Raw genomic sequence first — 17,710 nt, 5'->3', positions numbered from 1 at the left:
TTGGTTGACCTCTTACCCCCCTCCCTCCCGCTCCCGAACCCTCCCCGGCCTTCCCGCTGCAGTTTGACACTCTGTTTGAGGCAGCTCTGCCTCTGTATCTATTATTGGTCAAAAGTTTATGATGGTCTCAATTATCCATGAATGAGTGAGATCATTATATATATGATAAATAAGGTAAAAGATGTTATCCATAATAATAAAAGGGTAATATGCTAAGTAGACCAGGCATCATTCCAGATGACCTTCCGGATGAAGTCGGGGCTGTGAGGGAAGCCCGGGTCCCGGGTGCCAGAAGGAAGCTGGTGCCGGCAATGTGGGGAAGGAAGGCCTACTCTTGCACGAATTTCATGCATCAGGCCTCTAGTGTTAAGATAAAAGATGATTTTATTCATTTTTGTAACTAATATCAACACCCTCAAATACTTAATAATAAGGGGAAATATTTTTTAAGTAATGTGTAACCAGATATTGGAATATGGAGATATAAAGAGGTTTCTTATTTTAAATGCTTTAAAGAATCTTTTTCATTGAAATGCAAAGACACTGGAAAAAATTTAATAAGCAAAATTAAAAAATTGTCATATTTAAAGGTCTCTTAAAAACATACAAAAAGAAAATTTTTTGTTCCTAGATTGCGGTCTCCAAGTTATTTTTTTTTGGGGGGGGGGGTTGTAGTAATATAAAAATAGTTTTAAAATTAAATGGTTTGGTGCTCGCTTTGGCAGCACATATACTAAAATTGGAACGATACAGAGAAGATAAGCATGGCCCCTGCGCAAGTATGACATGCAAATTCGTGAAGCGTTCCATATTTTAAAAAATAAATAAGTAAATGGTTTGGCTCAGTGGATAGAGTGTCGGCCTACAGACCAAAAGGTCCCAGGTTCGATTCAGGTCAAATGTACATACCTGGGTTGTGAGGTCCTCCCCAGACGGGCCATGGCCTGGGATCTTGCAGGAGGCAATCAATGGATGTGTTTCTCTCACATCGATGTTTCTCTGTCTTTCCCCCTCTCTTCCACTCTCTCTAAAAATCAATGGAAAAATATCCTCCAGTGAGGATTTAATAATAATAATAAATACATAAAAATAAAATGGTTTAGCAACAACTCTGTAAAATACCTTATGCATTTAAAACATATGATTTTACTGATTATAGAATTCACAAAATGTTATAAAATATTTTCAAAATACAGAAAAGTATAAGGAGGAAAATTGAAATCATCCTCAATCCCACCACACAAAGAAGATTAGTGTCAGCATTTTAAAAGTGTGTGATTTATAATCTCTTTGTATTTTTATATACATTATATGAAATATACACAATGTTTAATATAATTAGAATAACTATTTATACAATTGTATATTCTGCTTTTTTGTCATCTGATAATAATATGTTATGAGCACTTTTAAAATTATCTTCAAATTGTCACTGAGGATATAGCTTGGTTAGTATAATTTTTTTAAATGTAAGAAAAAAAGAATTTTTTTAAAAAAGCTGGCCAATGCCTAAAAGTATTAAATGGGACAGTATTTTCAAAACACTTTTCTTTAATATTTGCTTAGTAAATCACAGCTGTTATTTTTTTATACTATAAGATTTTCTCAGCAGTTTAACATGTATATCCGATGCTAAGTCTCCCTAAAGCATGACTATAGGAATCATCATTTTTAAAACCTTTTAATTTCCTAAACTATGTATCCATTACTTTCTTTTTCTTTTTTGCTGTCACATAAGCAAACTTTATGTGAACAATTATGTGTCTATTTATTGTAAGGTGTAATAAAAATAGACATAAAAGACATCCAAATTGTGATTTCACAGGTTATCACCTTGGAAGAGGTTAATGTATCCTTTTTGACAATTAAACGATGTTCTGAGCTTTGAGGGAAGTCCAACAATGAGCCCTCTTTTTCTGCCAAGTTCAAATCTGATTGACAAATAGACAAAGGAATCGGAAAGGATGAATTCTAAATTCCAGCTTTATAACTGATAAGTGCTGCTCTGGAAAACATGATGTAGATACACGGGCATAGTGGGTATCCTTGAAAGAGACAGGCTATCTCACTTGATTTATGGGGAATTGGACAACCGCAACCCTCCCTATTCTCCTCATCCCCTTTCCTGCTCCAGAGCAGGACCTGGACTCACATATGAGATCAGACCAGAATGCAACCTCACTACCAGCAGGCAGCTTGCAGAGAGAACCCAGGAGAGACTGAGCCATGAGGGCTCAGCTTCTCTCCAAACTTCTCAATCAGGTAGAGCCACACCTGCTTCCCACAGAGACCCTAATGCAAGGTGGGGAGAAAGGCCAGGATCTTGATTCTTGCCAAAGTCCCTCCTTACTGAGTTTGAGGCCAGGCAAATAGAGATTTGCTCCTGGAAAATGTTGATTAAAAGACATCAAGATCTCCCATGACCTGGTTCCCAACCAGAGCCACAATCTGCTGATGAGAAAGGATCTGATACATCCCTCCCCCATTCCCCCATCTCCAGCATCCTGTTAGATAGCAGGTATCTATTACAGAGTGCCTCATTGGCCAGTCACCTTCATGGAAGCACCAAGGCCAATGTGGACATGGGACAGGAGTCGACTTATGCTCCCTGAAGGGTCACGTAATGTAGGCCACATTAACTGGATCAGACCTGGTGATGACTGCTGACCTTGTGTGTGTGTGTGTGTGTGTGTGTGTGTGTGTTATCTGCAATGAAGTGTCCCATCTGTTTTTTTCTGTTTTTTTGTGTGTGTGTTTTTTTTTAAAAATGTCCCATCTGTAACCTTCATAGCAGAGGGGCTCCCAAAGCCCTGAGAATTTGTCCTACTATACATACTCCTTTCAGATCTGCTGAACTTGAGGGGTTTTGATTCATGACAATCATGTTTCATTATTCGCAAGTTGCCAAGAAGAATGTTGACATTTCAGTCCCCATGGTCTTTCTTTGGGAAACACAGAAACATAAATGATCGAGTCGTCCTTTGGCCACCTGCCCAGGAAAGAGAGAGACAGAGAAGTACAAAATGCCTCAGCATTGCAAAAGGGCCCACTTTTTCACGGTAGACCATATGAGCAATGAAAATAATTCTGTCTTTCTTTGCTAGGCTCTCTGAAGCTGGTGCCTTTCCTTGTTGTAGAGTTTTCTCTTGGATGTCAGAGATTTGAGACAGGGTTCACACTGTGAGTCTGAGTGAGCCATCGCCTGTCTACCAACAAATCACTGTCATCATCATCTTTTAATTTTAGGGCCACCAAAGTACCTCAGTATACATTATCTCTTGATCATGTGAGATTGAGCCTTCTTCCAGTAAGAAATCTAAGGTTTGTGGACATTAAAGGATTTGGTCCAGAACCTTCATTTAACCTTCATTTAGCCCAGAATTCAAATGCAGATCTTCAGAAGCCTAGTGTTTGACAAGACATAGTGTAAGGCTAAATAATATTCTCGTGTGTGTGTGTGTGTGTGTGTGTGTGTGTGTGTGTGTGTTGTGTGTATGTGTGTTTAAATTAATTTCAGAGAGAAAGGGAGAGGGAGTGAGAGATAGAAACATCAATGATGCGATAGAATCACTGATTGGCCGCCTCCTGCACACCCCCTACCAAGGATTGAGCCCACAACCCGAGCATGTGCCCTTGACTGGAATTGAACCCAGGACCCTACAGTCCTCAGGCCTACACTCTATCCACTGAGCCAAACCAGCTAGGGCAATAATTTTCTCTTTTGATCTGCATTTAATCTATCTTGGTTTCACTCCTAGATTTTAAGCTTAACACATGGGATTGCTTGCTAATATCAATATTAGTACTAATAATACTGGTAACGTAGTTGCTGAGCTCTCCCTGTACACCTTGCAGATGCAGATGTGCATACTCACTTAAATGCTCCAGCATCCTTATGAGGCGAGAAGGGGATTAATCTCATGTCAGAGTTCTCCTTCACAGCTGAGTCTGGTTGCAAGTGGCCTTGCCTACCTATTTTCAGAACATTTTTTACATACCTGTAGTATATTGTGTAGTCCATTTATTTCATCTGTGCTTTTCTCCTCACGTCCCTTACAGAGTGTTCTCACAGAAGGAACTCAAATACTGGAATCTGAAAAATCACTGAATTCTCTAGGTCTTGTAGGTTCCTTGAGGTTTGGGGGTGGTCACCTGACCCTCCGACCTATGTTTCCTCAGATGTGAAATAAGAGAGGTCATTCTTTCAACCCTGGATTGTCATATGGGCTATATTATATAGCACATCAGAGAACTTCTACATAGTGGGTGCCCAGGAAAATGTTTGACACCTTAATTTCCAGGTTTCCAGCTGTGACTTCCTAGGTCAGGCAGCTAATCCTAGGCGCAGAGTCCGTAAAGGCACCTACTTCCACATCTTTGGACTCTCCAGCCAGAGCTGTCCCGGGACCTCCATGAGTTCCACGGAGCAGCAGTGAATCATCCTGGGGAGATGAGACCCAGAGGCAGCACTTGCTGTCTGGTGGCGGACGTGCTGGGACTTAGGGCAATTTTTCAGAGTTTGACTCAGGGTCTTGTCTCATAGGAGAAACGTGTTCAATAAATTTGGAGTTTTATTTTCCCAAAGACAGCATCACGTGGATAGTCCTTCTTGCTTTCATTTGTCACGTAAAGCGACCGCCAGCAGCCCCAGACAGAAATGCTCCTGGAACATGTATGCCTGCTCTGTCCACCTTCTTTATGCTCTGCCCTATTCTACCAGGGTGTTGGTTGATAACTAAGTGGAACCAGGAGGTGAAGGGGAGCAGTACTCAGCCAGCACTGCTGTGTGCCGGGCATTGTTGCTGCTTGATGTGGCAGTAATTCTAAGTTCTAGGGACTGTGAGGACTGTTTTGAAGAGGCACATTGAAGCTAATCTTCCTGACCCAAGGTGAAGCCCTCTCCGCCCTCCTTCCTGCGATGTCCTCACCCAGGAAGGGGTTAAACAAGAAGGAAGGGCTCCCCTCCCTTTGACGCTGTCCTTCCAGTCCTTCCATTTGTGATGGGGCTACTTCGTGTTCTCCCTTTGTGTAAGTCTGGCTACTGGAGGTTGAAGGTTAGGCAAAAGAGGGCTGGCAGCATAAGTTATTTTACTCCAAATCCAGCCAAGAACACAGTTTTCAAAGTCAAATTTTCCTGGGTTCAAAGCCTGGCTTGTTCACTGCCTAAGCGAGGGACAGTTGCTTTACCCCTTTGAGTGCCTGCTTTATTCCGGGCTCTGTTCCCAACACTGGGCACGTAGAATGAACAAAACCAACTTTCATGAACAGTTGAGCTTTTGTTCTGTTGGGCAAAGGCAGCCAGTCAGCAAATGAATACATATCTCAGATGGTGGTAAGAGCCACTAGGAAGAGACATCGGGGGAAAGAATGAGACAAAGTTTGGCGGGGTGGAGGGTGGAGGGGTCAGAGACCATGTCTCTGATGGAGTGGCATCAGACAGAAATAGGATTCCCCTGGGGTTGCAAAGACACAAACTTTGACCATTCTCCCAGGTCCTTAAACTCATTCCTCAGTAAATTAATGGGAAAGCAAGCAGTGTGGTGAGGAATTCAGGGACCTTTGACTAGGACATGGGTGTTAAAGAGGTAGAGGACTTAGCTTTGGGGATGAGTCCCTCTCTTTACCTATTTACTGAATAGTCATTGGAGGTGGAATCTTATGTCAGCATGTAGCAGTCCCAGACGCTGAAGGAGGAACCCTGGGTAGGGTTATAGGAATGTGTCAGCTTGCTAGAAAAAAGACACAACATAAAGAAATATATCTTCTCCCTGCGTCAAGAGACTTTCCCCCCCGCCCCGCCAGCTTTTCCATTTCTGGACTTTCTAGGCATCATTTTCTCATCTGTCAATCTGTCAGTTGGGAGATTGGGACTGATTAGTTTTAAGGTTTTCTCTGGCTCCAATATTCTGCACATCTGTGTGTAGAGTAAGAGGCACTTAAGAATGAGTGGGCAACTTCCCAGGTAGTGAAATTCCTACTTGAAGGCACCTAAACAGTAACTGGAACATAAGTTTTAAGGGACAATCATTCATTTACTAGAAGTTATTATTATTGTTTTTTTTTACATTCCTGCAATGTACCAGATATGGGGCTAGGAACTTGAAATAAAATGTTATTTAATTCAACCATGCCAGAGAGGTATTTACACTTGGGGAAATGGAACTGAGAGGAGAGTAATTGGTCCGAGATCACAGAGAGCTAGGAGTATACTCCAGATGTTCTGAGTAATTTTAATACACGACCTGTGGATGATCAAACAACCCCAAGAGAATGAACGCCCCTCCCTGTGCCTTCTGATTGTGTCAATTGCTCTCTAACCTTAGTTGTTCTCAGAGACTGATGTTGACCATTTGTTCTTCTGAGAACAGCATGGACAACTTTTATCTCCTGGAAATATGAAATCAGTACTATTTTAGACTTTACTACGCCTAAAAGTCCAAAACCACAACTGCTGAGAGTCAGGCTTCATCTCACCCTCTGCAGAGGCTAATGGTTCTGAAGGGGCTGGAAGCCTCAAAATGCTTAAGGCAGAATCCCCAGCAGTCCTTGAGTGCAAATTCCTAGATGTGTCCTTACCCTCCAAGTCGTCGCCTAGTATGAAACCCATGCTTACCTATACTTGGCCACCATTGAGGCAGTTTAAAAAGCAAGTGTCTTTACTCTTAACTTGCATCATATCGACTTTGGGAAACTCAGGATAGAACATTCATGGAACAATAATTTACAGAGATGCCCCTGCCCTCTAGGACTGTACTGGACACCTGGGAGAGAGCAGAAAGCAGAGCAGTTCCCCTACCTTTTATGGCATTTATCTTCTAATTGACTCATATACATACCTTTAGTTTATAAAACATTTGAGAAAGTGTGGAAAAGATGTTTTGATAAATGGAATACTTTGAGTAAGTAAGTACTTTATTTGAATACCCAGGAATGATAGGAAAAAGAGTGGAGGGACATACAAAATGTCTGTGGGTAAATGTTACAAACTATAGGCATAAACTATGATAATCCTATTTTTCCAAGCAAAAATTGAGACATGCAATAATTTGGCAATAATTTTTATTTTCTTAATGTTCTCTAAATTGATTCATATGAAAAGTTTCCCCAGACACATAATAAAAATAAAATCATATTTAAGAATCTATTCCATTACTCATCTTTATTGAATAGATTAAAACCATACGCAATGCAAAACCCAGCAAAAGCTATTAATAAGAAGACCATATTGTGTGTCTCTCGGGATCTCAAATTCTGAGCCAGTACCTGGGCACAGAGTAGGCATTCTATAAATCTCGGTTAGCCACATGAGTCGGTGCTCAGATATCTATTTATACAGTGTTCGAACAGCGAGGATAAGTGTTCCCTGACAACGTCGAGCAGATGCAAGCTCATGGAGCAGGGAAACCTGAAGGAGCAGAGAGAAAGGCGTGAGCCTGATTGGTGGCACCACCGATGGTATCTGACATGCCTTTGGGACCGGAGGATATTTTCAAATGAAAACACTAAAGTAAAAACCATGTCTTTCCTTTCAACAGGGCGTTGTGGCTGGCGCTCGTTCCAAAGGAGAACACAAACAGAAAATCTTTTTAACCATCTCCTTTGGAGGAATCAAAATCTTTGATGAGAAGACAGGGGTAAGTAAAAGAAACACATGGCATTGTGCAATTGAATCCATTGACAGATGTGCCCTTAAAAGCCTGTCGGCGCTGGGCAGGAATATCAAATGAGCATAAAAACACATAAAGCAGCTGACAAACTTGATCAACTGTGATCGTCCATCAAAGGGGGCTCTTCCCGGACTTGGCCACAGTGCGCTGCACCATGTTTCTTACCGTGTAATTGTGATAAAAGTGTCACCCGGTCCCAGGAATCTAATGGGAGATTGATGAGCTTTGAGGAGCGGTGGGCAGTGTGACGGTTTAAGTTGAATTTCTTTGTGTGTTGGCAGCTTTAACGACATGCATCCTAGAGGGAGACACATGGGGCTCTTTTGACTCGGTCAAAGCATCCAGACTCTCTTGAGTTTAACCTGTGGAACCTTGTAGTTGCTGCAATCAAAAAGAATAAATGGAGTTTTCCATCTTTTTTTAAAAAAATCTATCACTGCATGCCCAGGAAATGTAAGCACTAATATGTTTGTTGAACGAACCAAAGACATGGTTTTGTGTTTTCATCAACCTCCCAGAGGCAATTAGCTCCCAGGTTCATCCTCAGGGCTTGTCTGACATTATGGGTCCTGTGTATTGATGGTAAGGGAAAAACAGAAAAATAGTCTGTGACCTGTTCCGTTGAGAGGGCGAGCGTCAAATGGACATATTTGTCCTTTTACTCATGTATTCGCCTCCACTGAACTTTACAAGGTAATTTATCAGGCACTGTATAAACAATACTCTACTTGCCAAGTTAATTAACCTTTGTCATTTTGCATTATTTTTTTCTCCCCTTTGTTCTGACTCATACTAGGATAAAATGTCAGTAGTAGGGTGATGATTTAACAGTGAAAATGGGTCTTCCTGAAGCAAAGTTACTCCTGAAAAACTAGTCATAGGACAGATAAGGGCACACCCATGTTCGTAGCAGCTTTATTCACAATAGCTAAATGGTAGAAGCACCCCAGGGTCCTCCCATGGATGAACAGAAAATCCAAATGTGTATATGCAGACAATGATATGATGTTCAGCAACAAAAGGAGGGAAGTTCTGCATATGCTACAACATAGATGAACCTTGAGGACATTTTTCAAAGTGAAATGAGCGAGTCATAAGAAGATAAATTCTGAGGGAGTCTACTTACCTGAGGTGTCCAGAGGAATCCAGTTCAGAGACAGAAAGTAGAATGGTGGTTGCCAGGGCCCCGGGCTGGGCAGTGAAGAGTTAGTGTTAACTGGGGACAGAGTTTAAGTTCGGGAAGAAGACAACAGTGCTGATTGAAGGCTGCAATGGTCACACCACAAGGAGAATGTGCTTTATGCCTCTTAAAAATGGTTAAAGTGGCAAATTTTATGTTATGTATATTTACCACAATAAAAATAACTGATGATAATAAGTTCAGTTTATTGAGAACATGCTATATACTAGGTCCATATTAGAAACTTTACACACATTATTCAGTTTTCTCCTCACCAAGCCTTTTGAGATAATCATAACAATAGGTCCTTCATCAAGCACATAATATGTGCCACACGTTGTTGTCAGTCCTTTGTAAGTACCCACCCATTTAATCCTCATGATAACCCTATGATGTAGGTCGTATTGTTACCTCCTTTTCGTAGTTGAAGGTATCAAAGAGAGAAAAGTTTATTATCTAGCTGAAAGCAAGTGGCTGTGGAGATAGGATTTGAACCCGGGCAGTCTAGCTCATGAGCCTTTTCACTTAATAGCATTGCATATTCTCTCTCAGTGTAAGTGGCTTTCCTAAGTTCACCAGCATGGAGGAGGCAGAACTGGGATTTAGCCTTCAGCTGACATGAATCAGAACTCAACACAATTGACTTCCAGAGAGAGAGAAAGGTGGGGCTGTCTACCTGGGCTGCCTCAGTAGAAGAGAGCTGAGAATGAAGATATTAGCATCAGTAGTGAAGGAGTTTGAATGCTGCAAGATTAGGAGCCTAATGTAAGCCTCTCCTATCTTCTGAAAAGTCTGGTTTTCCTTTTCCTGGAAAGACTATAGATGGGACACCTATGCTTAGCTTTGAACCACACATTTTAAAAAGGATAAAGCAAATCAAAGTATATCCTGGTAAAGGAGACCAGGGCAGTTGGGGGATGGGAAACTATGCTGAGCCAAAATTTCTTAACACACACATGGTCTCATAGGATCCTGGGTACACAGAGGAGGCAGAGAGCTTTGGGCTTGGAGAAACGTGGAGGATATGGAGTCCTTAGATCCTTTGTGGGAGGGAGTAAGGTAATACAGATCAAGCCTGAGAGGGTTTCACAGTGATTCCTATGCTGCGATCTTAGGTCATCATCTTTAGTCTCCCTACCTATCACCATGACAACTCGCCTAACGAAAGGGACAGGAGTGAGGCAGAATATCAGATGCTTTATCTCGTTTGGGGGAATATTTTGAGGCCTTGCTATTCTATCATGTACCCCACCACCAAGGAGGCTGTGCCCAGCTAATTAAAGTCCTAATCACCCAGTTTAACTAATGAAGTGAGGTAGTTTTATTCTTTACATTTATCTAAAACTCACTGAAGGGTAGCTAAGTTGCCCCCAAAGAAAGATATCACCAAATCTTATAATATTAGTTTTTATTTTCTAGCTATACACAAAGAGAGACTAACAGTAAAAGCATTATTTCAGTCCAAAGCCATCTGGCCTTATGGAAAATATGTCAGATCCCTCGTGGAGAATCTGATGGAAGGCAGAGTTCAATGTTGTCTGTCTGGCTTAGTCCACTCTGGTTCTGTTTGATTAATGTTGGGCCTCTGTAGCACCTGCTTTTGCATCCTCACCTTGTTAATGTGCCTGAGCACAAGTCTGGGGAAGCTGGTGGAGAAGACTGAACGTGTGTAAGCCTAAAGTGGAGACGACAGGGAGCAGGGCACCCCGTGTTAATAGTGTTCATCTCTCCAAAGAGTTGTGTGGTAGAAGGTAGTGATTTGTTCTGTGTGACTCATGAATAGAATCAGACCCGGTGATAGGAGTTTCTAGGAAGCAGTTTCAGTTTATGCGTAAGAAGAATTTTCTACCACTCAGAGCTATTGAGCAGTTAGGTGTAGTGCCTTCTGTGCAAGTGAGTTCACGGTGGCTGGGAATATTCAAGCAAGAACCATAAGAAGGGAAATTGTGGGAGTTGAATAGAAATGAAGTGTTGAGCTAAGTCCCATCTAAGGTGATGACACTATTTTTAAGATTCTTTGTTTCCCTTAAAATAAATTCCTTTCAGTATGACTTATCTTCAGATAAATAGAGGTTTTACAAAAACTTCATTGGAGATTACAAGCAGGAAAGATTTCTTAAACCTTTGTCATTGCCCAGCAGGGGACCGATTGAATTGTGCAGGGTAAGAGTCTAAGTGAAGTATTCTTTCCTAAATATCAAAGAAAAGGAAAACTGGGTCTTTGTCATTTGGAATGTCCAATTTTAGTTGTTTATCACGTCTGAAGTATTTCTGCTCAAGCTTGACTGCACTTTTTTTAAACCAAGAAAAGAAACATTTGCAGAACGTGACAATAGCTAGAATTTTAAAATCCAAAAGCTGTCAAAAATGTTTTGATCCCAATTAAAGAGACCCTTTTCAGCAATTTACACCTTGTCTTGAGTTTCAAAGGATTCTTGATCCCAATCCTTATATGAGTAAATTTCGTTTTATTATTAGCATGTTGCAAGGAATAAGTCATTATTGAAAGCTGTTCCTGTTTTCAGAGACTGAGGTATTGGTACTATGTCAAGGGAATCTGTGAGAAGGTAGAAAATGTCATATGTAAATTCATTGTTGTCAGTGACAGTGGAAGCAGTAGCAAATCGGGAATGGTTTCTTATCACTATGTTACTGGGTCCTCAAATCAGACCAGTGGACACGGAGGCAAAAGTGAAGTCATGATTATGTTGCAGATAAGGAAACAGGCTCTGCAAGGGTCCCTGACTTGCTGTAGACTCAGAACAGACCTTCCAACCCCAAATACTGTGTCTTTCCAGGGAAACTCTTTGAACTCGCTTATTGTCCCATTTAGTTTTGTTCCATAAAATTATTATAATTTTATGCTATAAAAAATCATCAATATTTCAGATCCTAAAGAGAAATCTTTTTCTCAGGATAGAGGACAGTGGTCTGCATCATCTTTTCAGGATGATGTAGCATCTTGTTGCCACAATCCCATGTGAATTTTGCTTGTTCATTCGGTTTAGCCATCACTAATCTGGCACTGTTATGTGCACCATTCTAAGTGCATTACAACAATTCAGTGAAGTATATATGCTATTATTCTCACCATTTCACAGATGAGAAAACTGAGGGCCAAATCATTAAGTCACACAGATACTGAGGGCAGAACAGAGATTCAAACCCAGGTAGTCTGGCCCAGAATCCTTGATGCTAATAAGATCTTGCTAATTATAACAGACCTGCCTTAACAAAATACCATAACTAAGTGGCTTATGAACAACAAGCATTTATTTCTCACAGTTCTGAAGGCTGGGAAGTCCAAGATGATGGCCCCACCAGAATCAGTGTCTTGCGAGAGAGCCTACTTCCTTATAGAGGGCACCATTTTGCTATGTGCTCATGTGGTAGAAGGGTCAGGATGCTGTCTAGGGCCTCCTGTCTAAGGACACTAATCACATTCATGAGGGTTCCATCCTCATGACCCTCAAAGGCCCCACCTCTTAGTACCATCACCTTGAGAGTTAGAATGGGAGGAGTGCACAGAAATATTGAGACCATAGCAATAACAATAACGAATTTTAGAAATGATTTCCTTTTCTATATATTAGAACAGATTCCATGTCATCCCTGTCTTATTGTCACCATTGTTCACTTTCTGATGAGCTTTCCTGAGTGAAGACAAAAGGGTGGAGTTACAACGGGGATTTCTGGTGGACACAATGTTGGCAGTGGAACTAATACCTGGTCAGGCGGCAGCGTGTTTGATGCCTAACCTCTGCCATGTGATGCTCTGTTTTCTGGGGAGTCACAGATGGATAATGAGTGGTCCATACCCGAGGTGGTCACAGTCCAGTGCTGAAATGAGACTCACAGATTGAACTGACAGCTGCTTTATATACAGGTGTGAATGCAGTTGTCAGTGCTCGGGGCATCAAGACTGGGCTGTCCCTAGAATATGAAGGAAGGTTTTTATAGAAAAGGGCTCACTGATTGCCTGTGGAGGAGTACATTGGGGAGGACCAGATGAGCAAGTCGGAAAGAGAAAACTATTTCTAAATGCACAACTGTCTATAAGAGAAAAATATGTGCGCTCATTCATTCCTCCCTGGAGGAAATATTAACTGAGTCCTTCTAAAATACACAGATGAACAGGGTGCATCTTTCTGTTCATCACATTTATCTATCTGGTTAGCATAATGACATCCACATAGTACATGCTCAGTGATACTGCACAAAAAAAATAGACTTAGTGCTTCAGAATTGGCAAATGTACACAGAATACGCAGGGCATGGCAGGGGAAAGGTGGAGAGTAGCCCAGGATTGAACATTGTCCATTATAACAGAGGGGTCATGGTGTTTTAAATGCAAGGGCTGCACTTAAATTTCAGGGCTGATTTAATAATTTATTCAGTGAAAACCAGATGTCACCTTATCTGTGTCTCATCAGAAACAGGACTGTTCTTCCCTCAGTTCTAACCGGATGGTCTGGGAAGAGCTCAGAGGAAGAGGAAAGAAGACTGGTCCTAGGGAGGAAGGCAGGGAGGATGGTGAAGGGGCTGTAGAGCAGGATGCTGGGATCTGGGGGGCCTGGGGGACATCCCTGCCATCTTGCATGCCACTGAAATTAAACAGTACACACTACTCTCATAGGACTGGTGATATATCTTTGGGATTCATGTTTTGGATTTTTTTTGGATAAATACACAGATGTGGAATTGCTGGGTTGTAGGGCAGCTATATTTTTAATTATTTGAGGAAACCATGTCAGGGCCAGCCTGACAGGGTTGAGCCGGGCTGAGGCAGGGAGGTGGGAATTGAGAAAAGAAAGAAAGACAGGAAAGCGGGGTCGGGAGGACTCCAGTTCTCTTGATGAACTGAAGCGAGTTTATTAGCTCTACAATCCTATTTATACATAACACACTGAATAGGAGGTCTATCAAGAGGAATGTATTCTTTGTTCCTCTTAATCTCTAAGGGAGGGATACAGCAGAAGGACAAATTCTCAGTACAGCATATCTCAGTAAATAGGTACAGACTTCTTGGCAAGCTATGAAAAGCTGTTTTCATTCTACAAATGTTACTCTCATTCTACTGATAATCGCCATCCAAACAAGTCTGGGAAAACTGTGTGGATAAGGGTCCCGGCCTTGCTAGCCCCTGCAGGTGCAAGGATCTTGCCAGCTTACATCTGGCCCCCAACAAAACCATGCGGTTTTCTGTAGTGGCTGCACCAATCTGTATTCCCATCAATAGTGCGCAGGGATTCCCTTTTCTCTACATCCTCTTCAGCATTTATTATTTTTGTATTTTTTAAAATGAAAGCCATTCTGAGAGGTGTGAAGTGATATCTCATGGTGGTTTAAATTTGCATTTCCTTGGTGATTAATGATGTTGAGCATCTTTTCATATGTCTGTTAGCCATCAGTATGTCCTCTTTGGAGAAATATCTGTTCAGTTTCTCTGCCTATTTTTAAATGATTTTTTTTTCTGGTATTAAGTTGCATGGGTTCCTTATACATTTTGGCTATTAACTCTTTTTCAAGATGTATCATTTGCAAATATCTTCTCACATTCAATAGGTTGTCTTTTCATTTTGTTGATGGTTTCCTTTGTTGTGAAAAACCTTTTTAGTTTGATATGGTCCCATTATTTATTTTTTCTTTTGTTGTCCTTGCTCAAAGAGACATGCCCAAAAAGATATTCCGAAGACTTATATTAAAGAGTTTACTGTCTGTATTTTATTCTAGGAATTTTATGGTTTGAGGTCTTAACATTTAAGTCTTTAGTACATTTTCAGTTTGTTTATGTATATGGTGGAAGAAAGTGGTCCAATTTCACTTTTTGCATGTAAAGAGTGTCCCAAAATTTGTGCAAGAAGTAATTTTGATAGAAAACATGGGTTTATAATAAAAATTGTAATTTTCTAATTGATTTATAAAGTATACAGTATAGGGTTATATATGGAATAGCACATCGGTAAATGGCCTCCATGGCTTTGCTGGCACATATGCAAAGCCATGGTCTTCATTGTCCCTGCTCCTGGGCTATAATTGGTACTTGGTAATGCTTATCAAATTGAAGAAATTGAAATAAAAGGGAAACATATTAGAATCTGATTCAATAAACCAAGTAAAATTAGGCTTTTATTTTTTGTTGTTGTTATTAATGCTCACGCAAAATTCAAATCTTGCGTGAATTTTAGGACACCCTTTATCTGCCCAATTTTCTCAACACCAGTTACTGAAGAGTCTGTCTTTGCTGCATTGTATATTTTTGTCTTCTTTGTTGTAGATTAATCAACCATATATTTATGGACTCTGTATTCTAGTCCATTGATCTATTATCTGTTTTTATACTAGTGCCATACTGTTCTGATCATTGTAGCTTAGTGGTATAGTTTGAAATTAGGGAGCATGATACTTAACATTTTGTTCTTCCTCAAGGTTTCTGTGGTTATTTGGGGTATTCTTTTAGTTCCATCTACCGGTTTTTCCATATTAATGACTAACCTGTAAGCAGGACTGTATGGTTTATAGCAGGCTTTTGTGGATCTTGTCTCATTTGACAACCAAACAACTCTTGGAGGTTTTTATTAACTCCCTTATATAGATGAGTCAACTAAGGTACAGGTAGGGTAAGTGGCTTGCTCGTGGTTACTATGTGTAGCAGAAACTGAATTCAAATTCACATAATGCCCAAGCTTGTTTTCTTTCTTTTACTCCAAATATTCTTAACTTGACTGGTTCTGTCCCCCTAATGGGTATTTTGGATATTTACATAAGAATTTTGGTGGTATCATCTTTTGGGTTAACCCTTTGTACACCATAAGCGTCTATAGATGCAAGCGGCAGATTTTTTTAAATTAAATTCAAAATATCGTGTGGGAATGGTTTCTGCTTTGGACGTGTGACAGTTAGCTGGTTAAGGGTGGTAATGCAGGAATTTATTAGGAACTACGGATGCTAAACATTCTGCAATGTATAGGACAGTCACACAGCAAAAAAGTTTCCTTTGCCATATGACTTTCTAATGTCTTATCAGACACTCATGTGGATGAAAAGCCTATTTATATTACTGAATTTCAAACCTCACTCTACTTCACATATAAGCAAAGTATTTCTGTACCATATCCACAATGCTGAATTTCCCAGAAATGCAACTAACCTGAGAGAGAGAGATGTATCTTGTTGTTAATCATTTTGGAAAGCCACACCACTGTGATGCATTTTGTATTTGAATTATCAACACAGCAGTGCTGCATCCATTTCATATTCACCATAACTCAACTAATTTGGCTCTTGTTTAAAATGTCAAATATAAAGAAATGAGTGTCAATAATATTGAGTTGAATGCTCTCTTAAACCCAAATTTATTCATTATAAGAAAGTGCAAACATAACACTGTTACATTCTTTTATTGTATCTGTAACTAAGTATAAAGAAGTCCACATGATTTTTATCAAAAATCATATTCTTTTATTTCTCCCTTATGTTATAATTTGGACATTTTAATTTGCTTAAACTTTATATGTGTAGGTATATTATATAATCATTTTAAACAATAAAGGAAGAATTACAAAATATTTGTTATTAAAAGGAATTGAGTTAGATAAAGTGAAGAACTGTCTATGCCAGGGGTGGGCAACCCCTGGCATATGTGCCAAACATGGCACGCCAGTAACTTTTGCTGGCATGCGAAACTCTCTCTTATAATCTTCCATTTACAGTTTTTTTCTTAATATTGACTTTTTTATTTTTCAGATAAATTCAGTGTAGGTGCATCTTAGGTTCTCAAAAAAGTAGGGTTGGCATGCAGAAGAATTTTGAGTCAGAGATTTTGCTGGTTTTGGCACGCACTCACAAAAAGGTTGCCCATCCCTGGTCTAGGCCATGCTACCATTTTCATTGGTTCATTCATTCATTCATTCATTCACTCATGCTACATATGCCTGTTGGATGGGGATGAACCAGTCTGAAACCTTTCCTTTGAGAAACTTATAGGAGGTAAGACATATATATATATATGAAACATTCATAGCAACAATAATAAATGCAATAAAGAGATAAAACTATTATGAGAGTTCAAAAGAAGAAATGATTTCTTCCATCTGAAAACATATGGACTGATTTAGGAAGAGGTTGAGCCTTGAAAATGGTCAGGGCTTGAAGTTGGAGATATGAGAAGATCGGTGTCCAGGCAAAGGGATTGACTAGTACTCTGCAGTGGGAAAGTCATGAAGGAGGATAGGCATGGAGAAGAGTGGGGTGCCAGTGGCTCAATACAGGAGGACTGTGATGCTGTCCATGAAAGATACACTGAGAAGGTAGGCCAGGGCTGGATAGTAAGGCCAACAAATTACATGCAAACCACCTAGGCTTGAACAGCACTCTCTGATGCTCACAAAACAGGAAGTAGAAAGTGTTCTCTTTCCTTCCTCCACTTCCTTATTTTGCCTTTCTTTCCTCCTTACAGTCTTTTCCCTCTATCCCATCTCCATGCTCTTTGTGCATTCTCTTCAGTGTTCCGGCTCCCACATGCCTGACAACAGCCCCAGATCCATTTTAATAACAAAGAGACTGAACATCTAAGGGGAAAAATTGGGTCTCTGGATGTTTAGTATCTTGTTGGATGATATTGAATTTTAATTTATCACCAAAAAAAATCAATTTATAGCTCACAGCCAACCTGTTTCTAGAAGTTGGAACTCATGAAGCGGCCTCTGTAAGATAGTTGAAATGGGGGTTAATTCATGACGGGGATGAAGGATGTCACATCACCCAGAAAGTGAGAGATGACTGCTCTCAAGCAGATTTGGTAAACTCAGAAATGAGTTAGCTTTCCCATAATGAATCATTTTTATCAATTTTGGATTTTAAA

The 17,710-nt window shown here is 40.3% G+C and overlaps 1 protein-coding gene across 3 annotated transcripts in view; it reads left to right on the top strand.

The window, feature by feature from the left end:
• Nucleotides 1-17,710, top strand: part of DAB1 (Dab, reelin signal transducer, homolog 1 (Drosophila)) — a 1,114,753-nt gene that overhangs the window by 991,377 nt on the left and 105,666 nt on the right. For all 3 annotated transcript variants that reach the window (XM_015566970.1, XM_006768369.2, XM_015566969.1), the window contains one exon: nt 7,536-7,634. In XM_015566970.1, the coding sequence (XP_015422456.1) occupies nt 7,536-7,634 (99 nt within the window). The remainder of the gene's footprint in view (nt 1-7,535; nt 7,635-17,710) is intronic.

The sequence above is a fragment of the Myotis davidii genome, unplaced genomic scaffold, assembly GCF_000327345.1.
Source record: "Myotis davidii unplaced genomic scaffold, ASM32734v1 scaffold79, whole genome shotgun sequence".
NCBI classification, from domain to species: domain Eukaryota; kingdom Metazoa; phylum Chordata; class Mammalia; order Chiroptera; family Vespertilionidae; genus Myotis; species Myotis davidii.
Note: the sequence above shows the minus strand (reverse complement) of the source record. Positions and strands in the feature narration are given on the sequence as shown.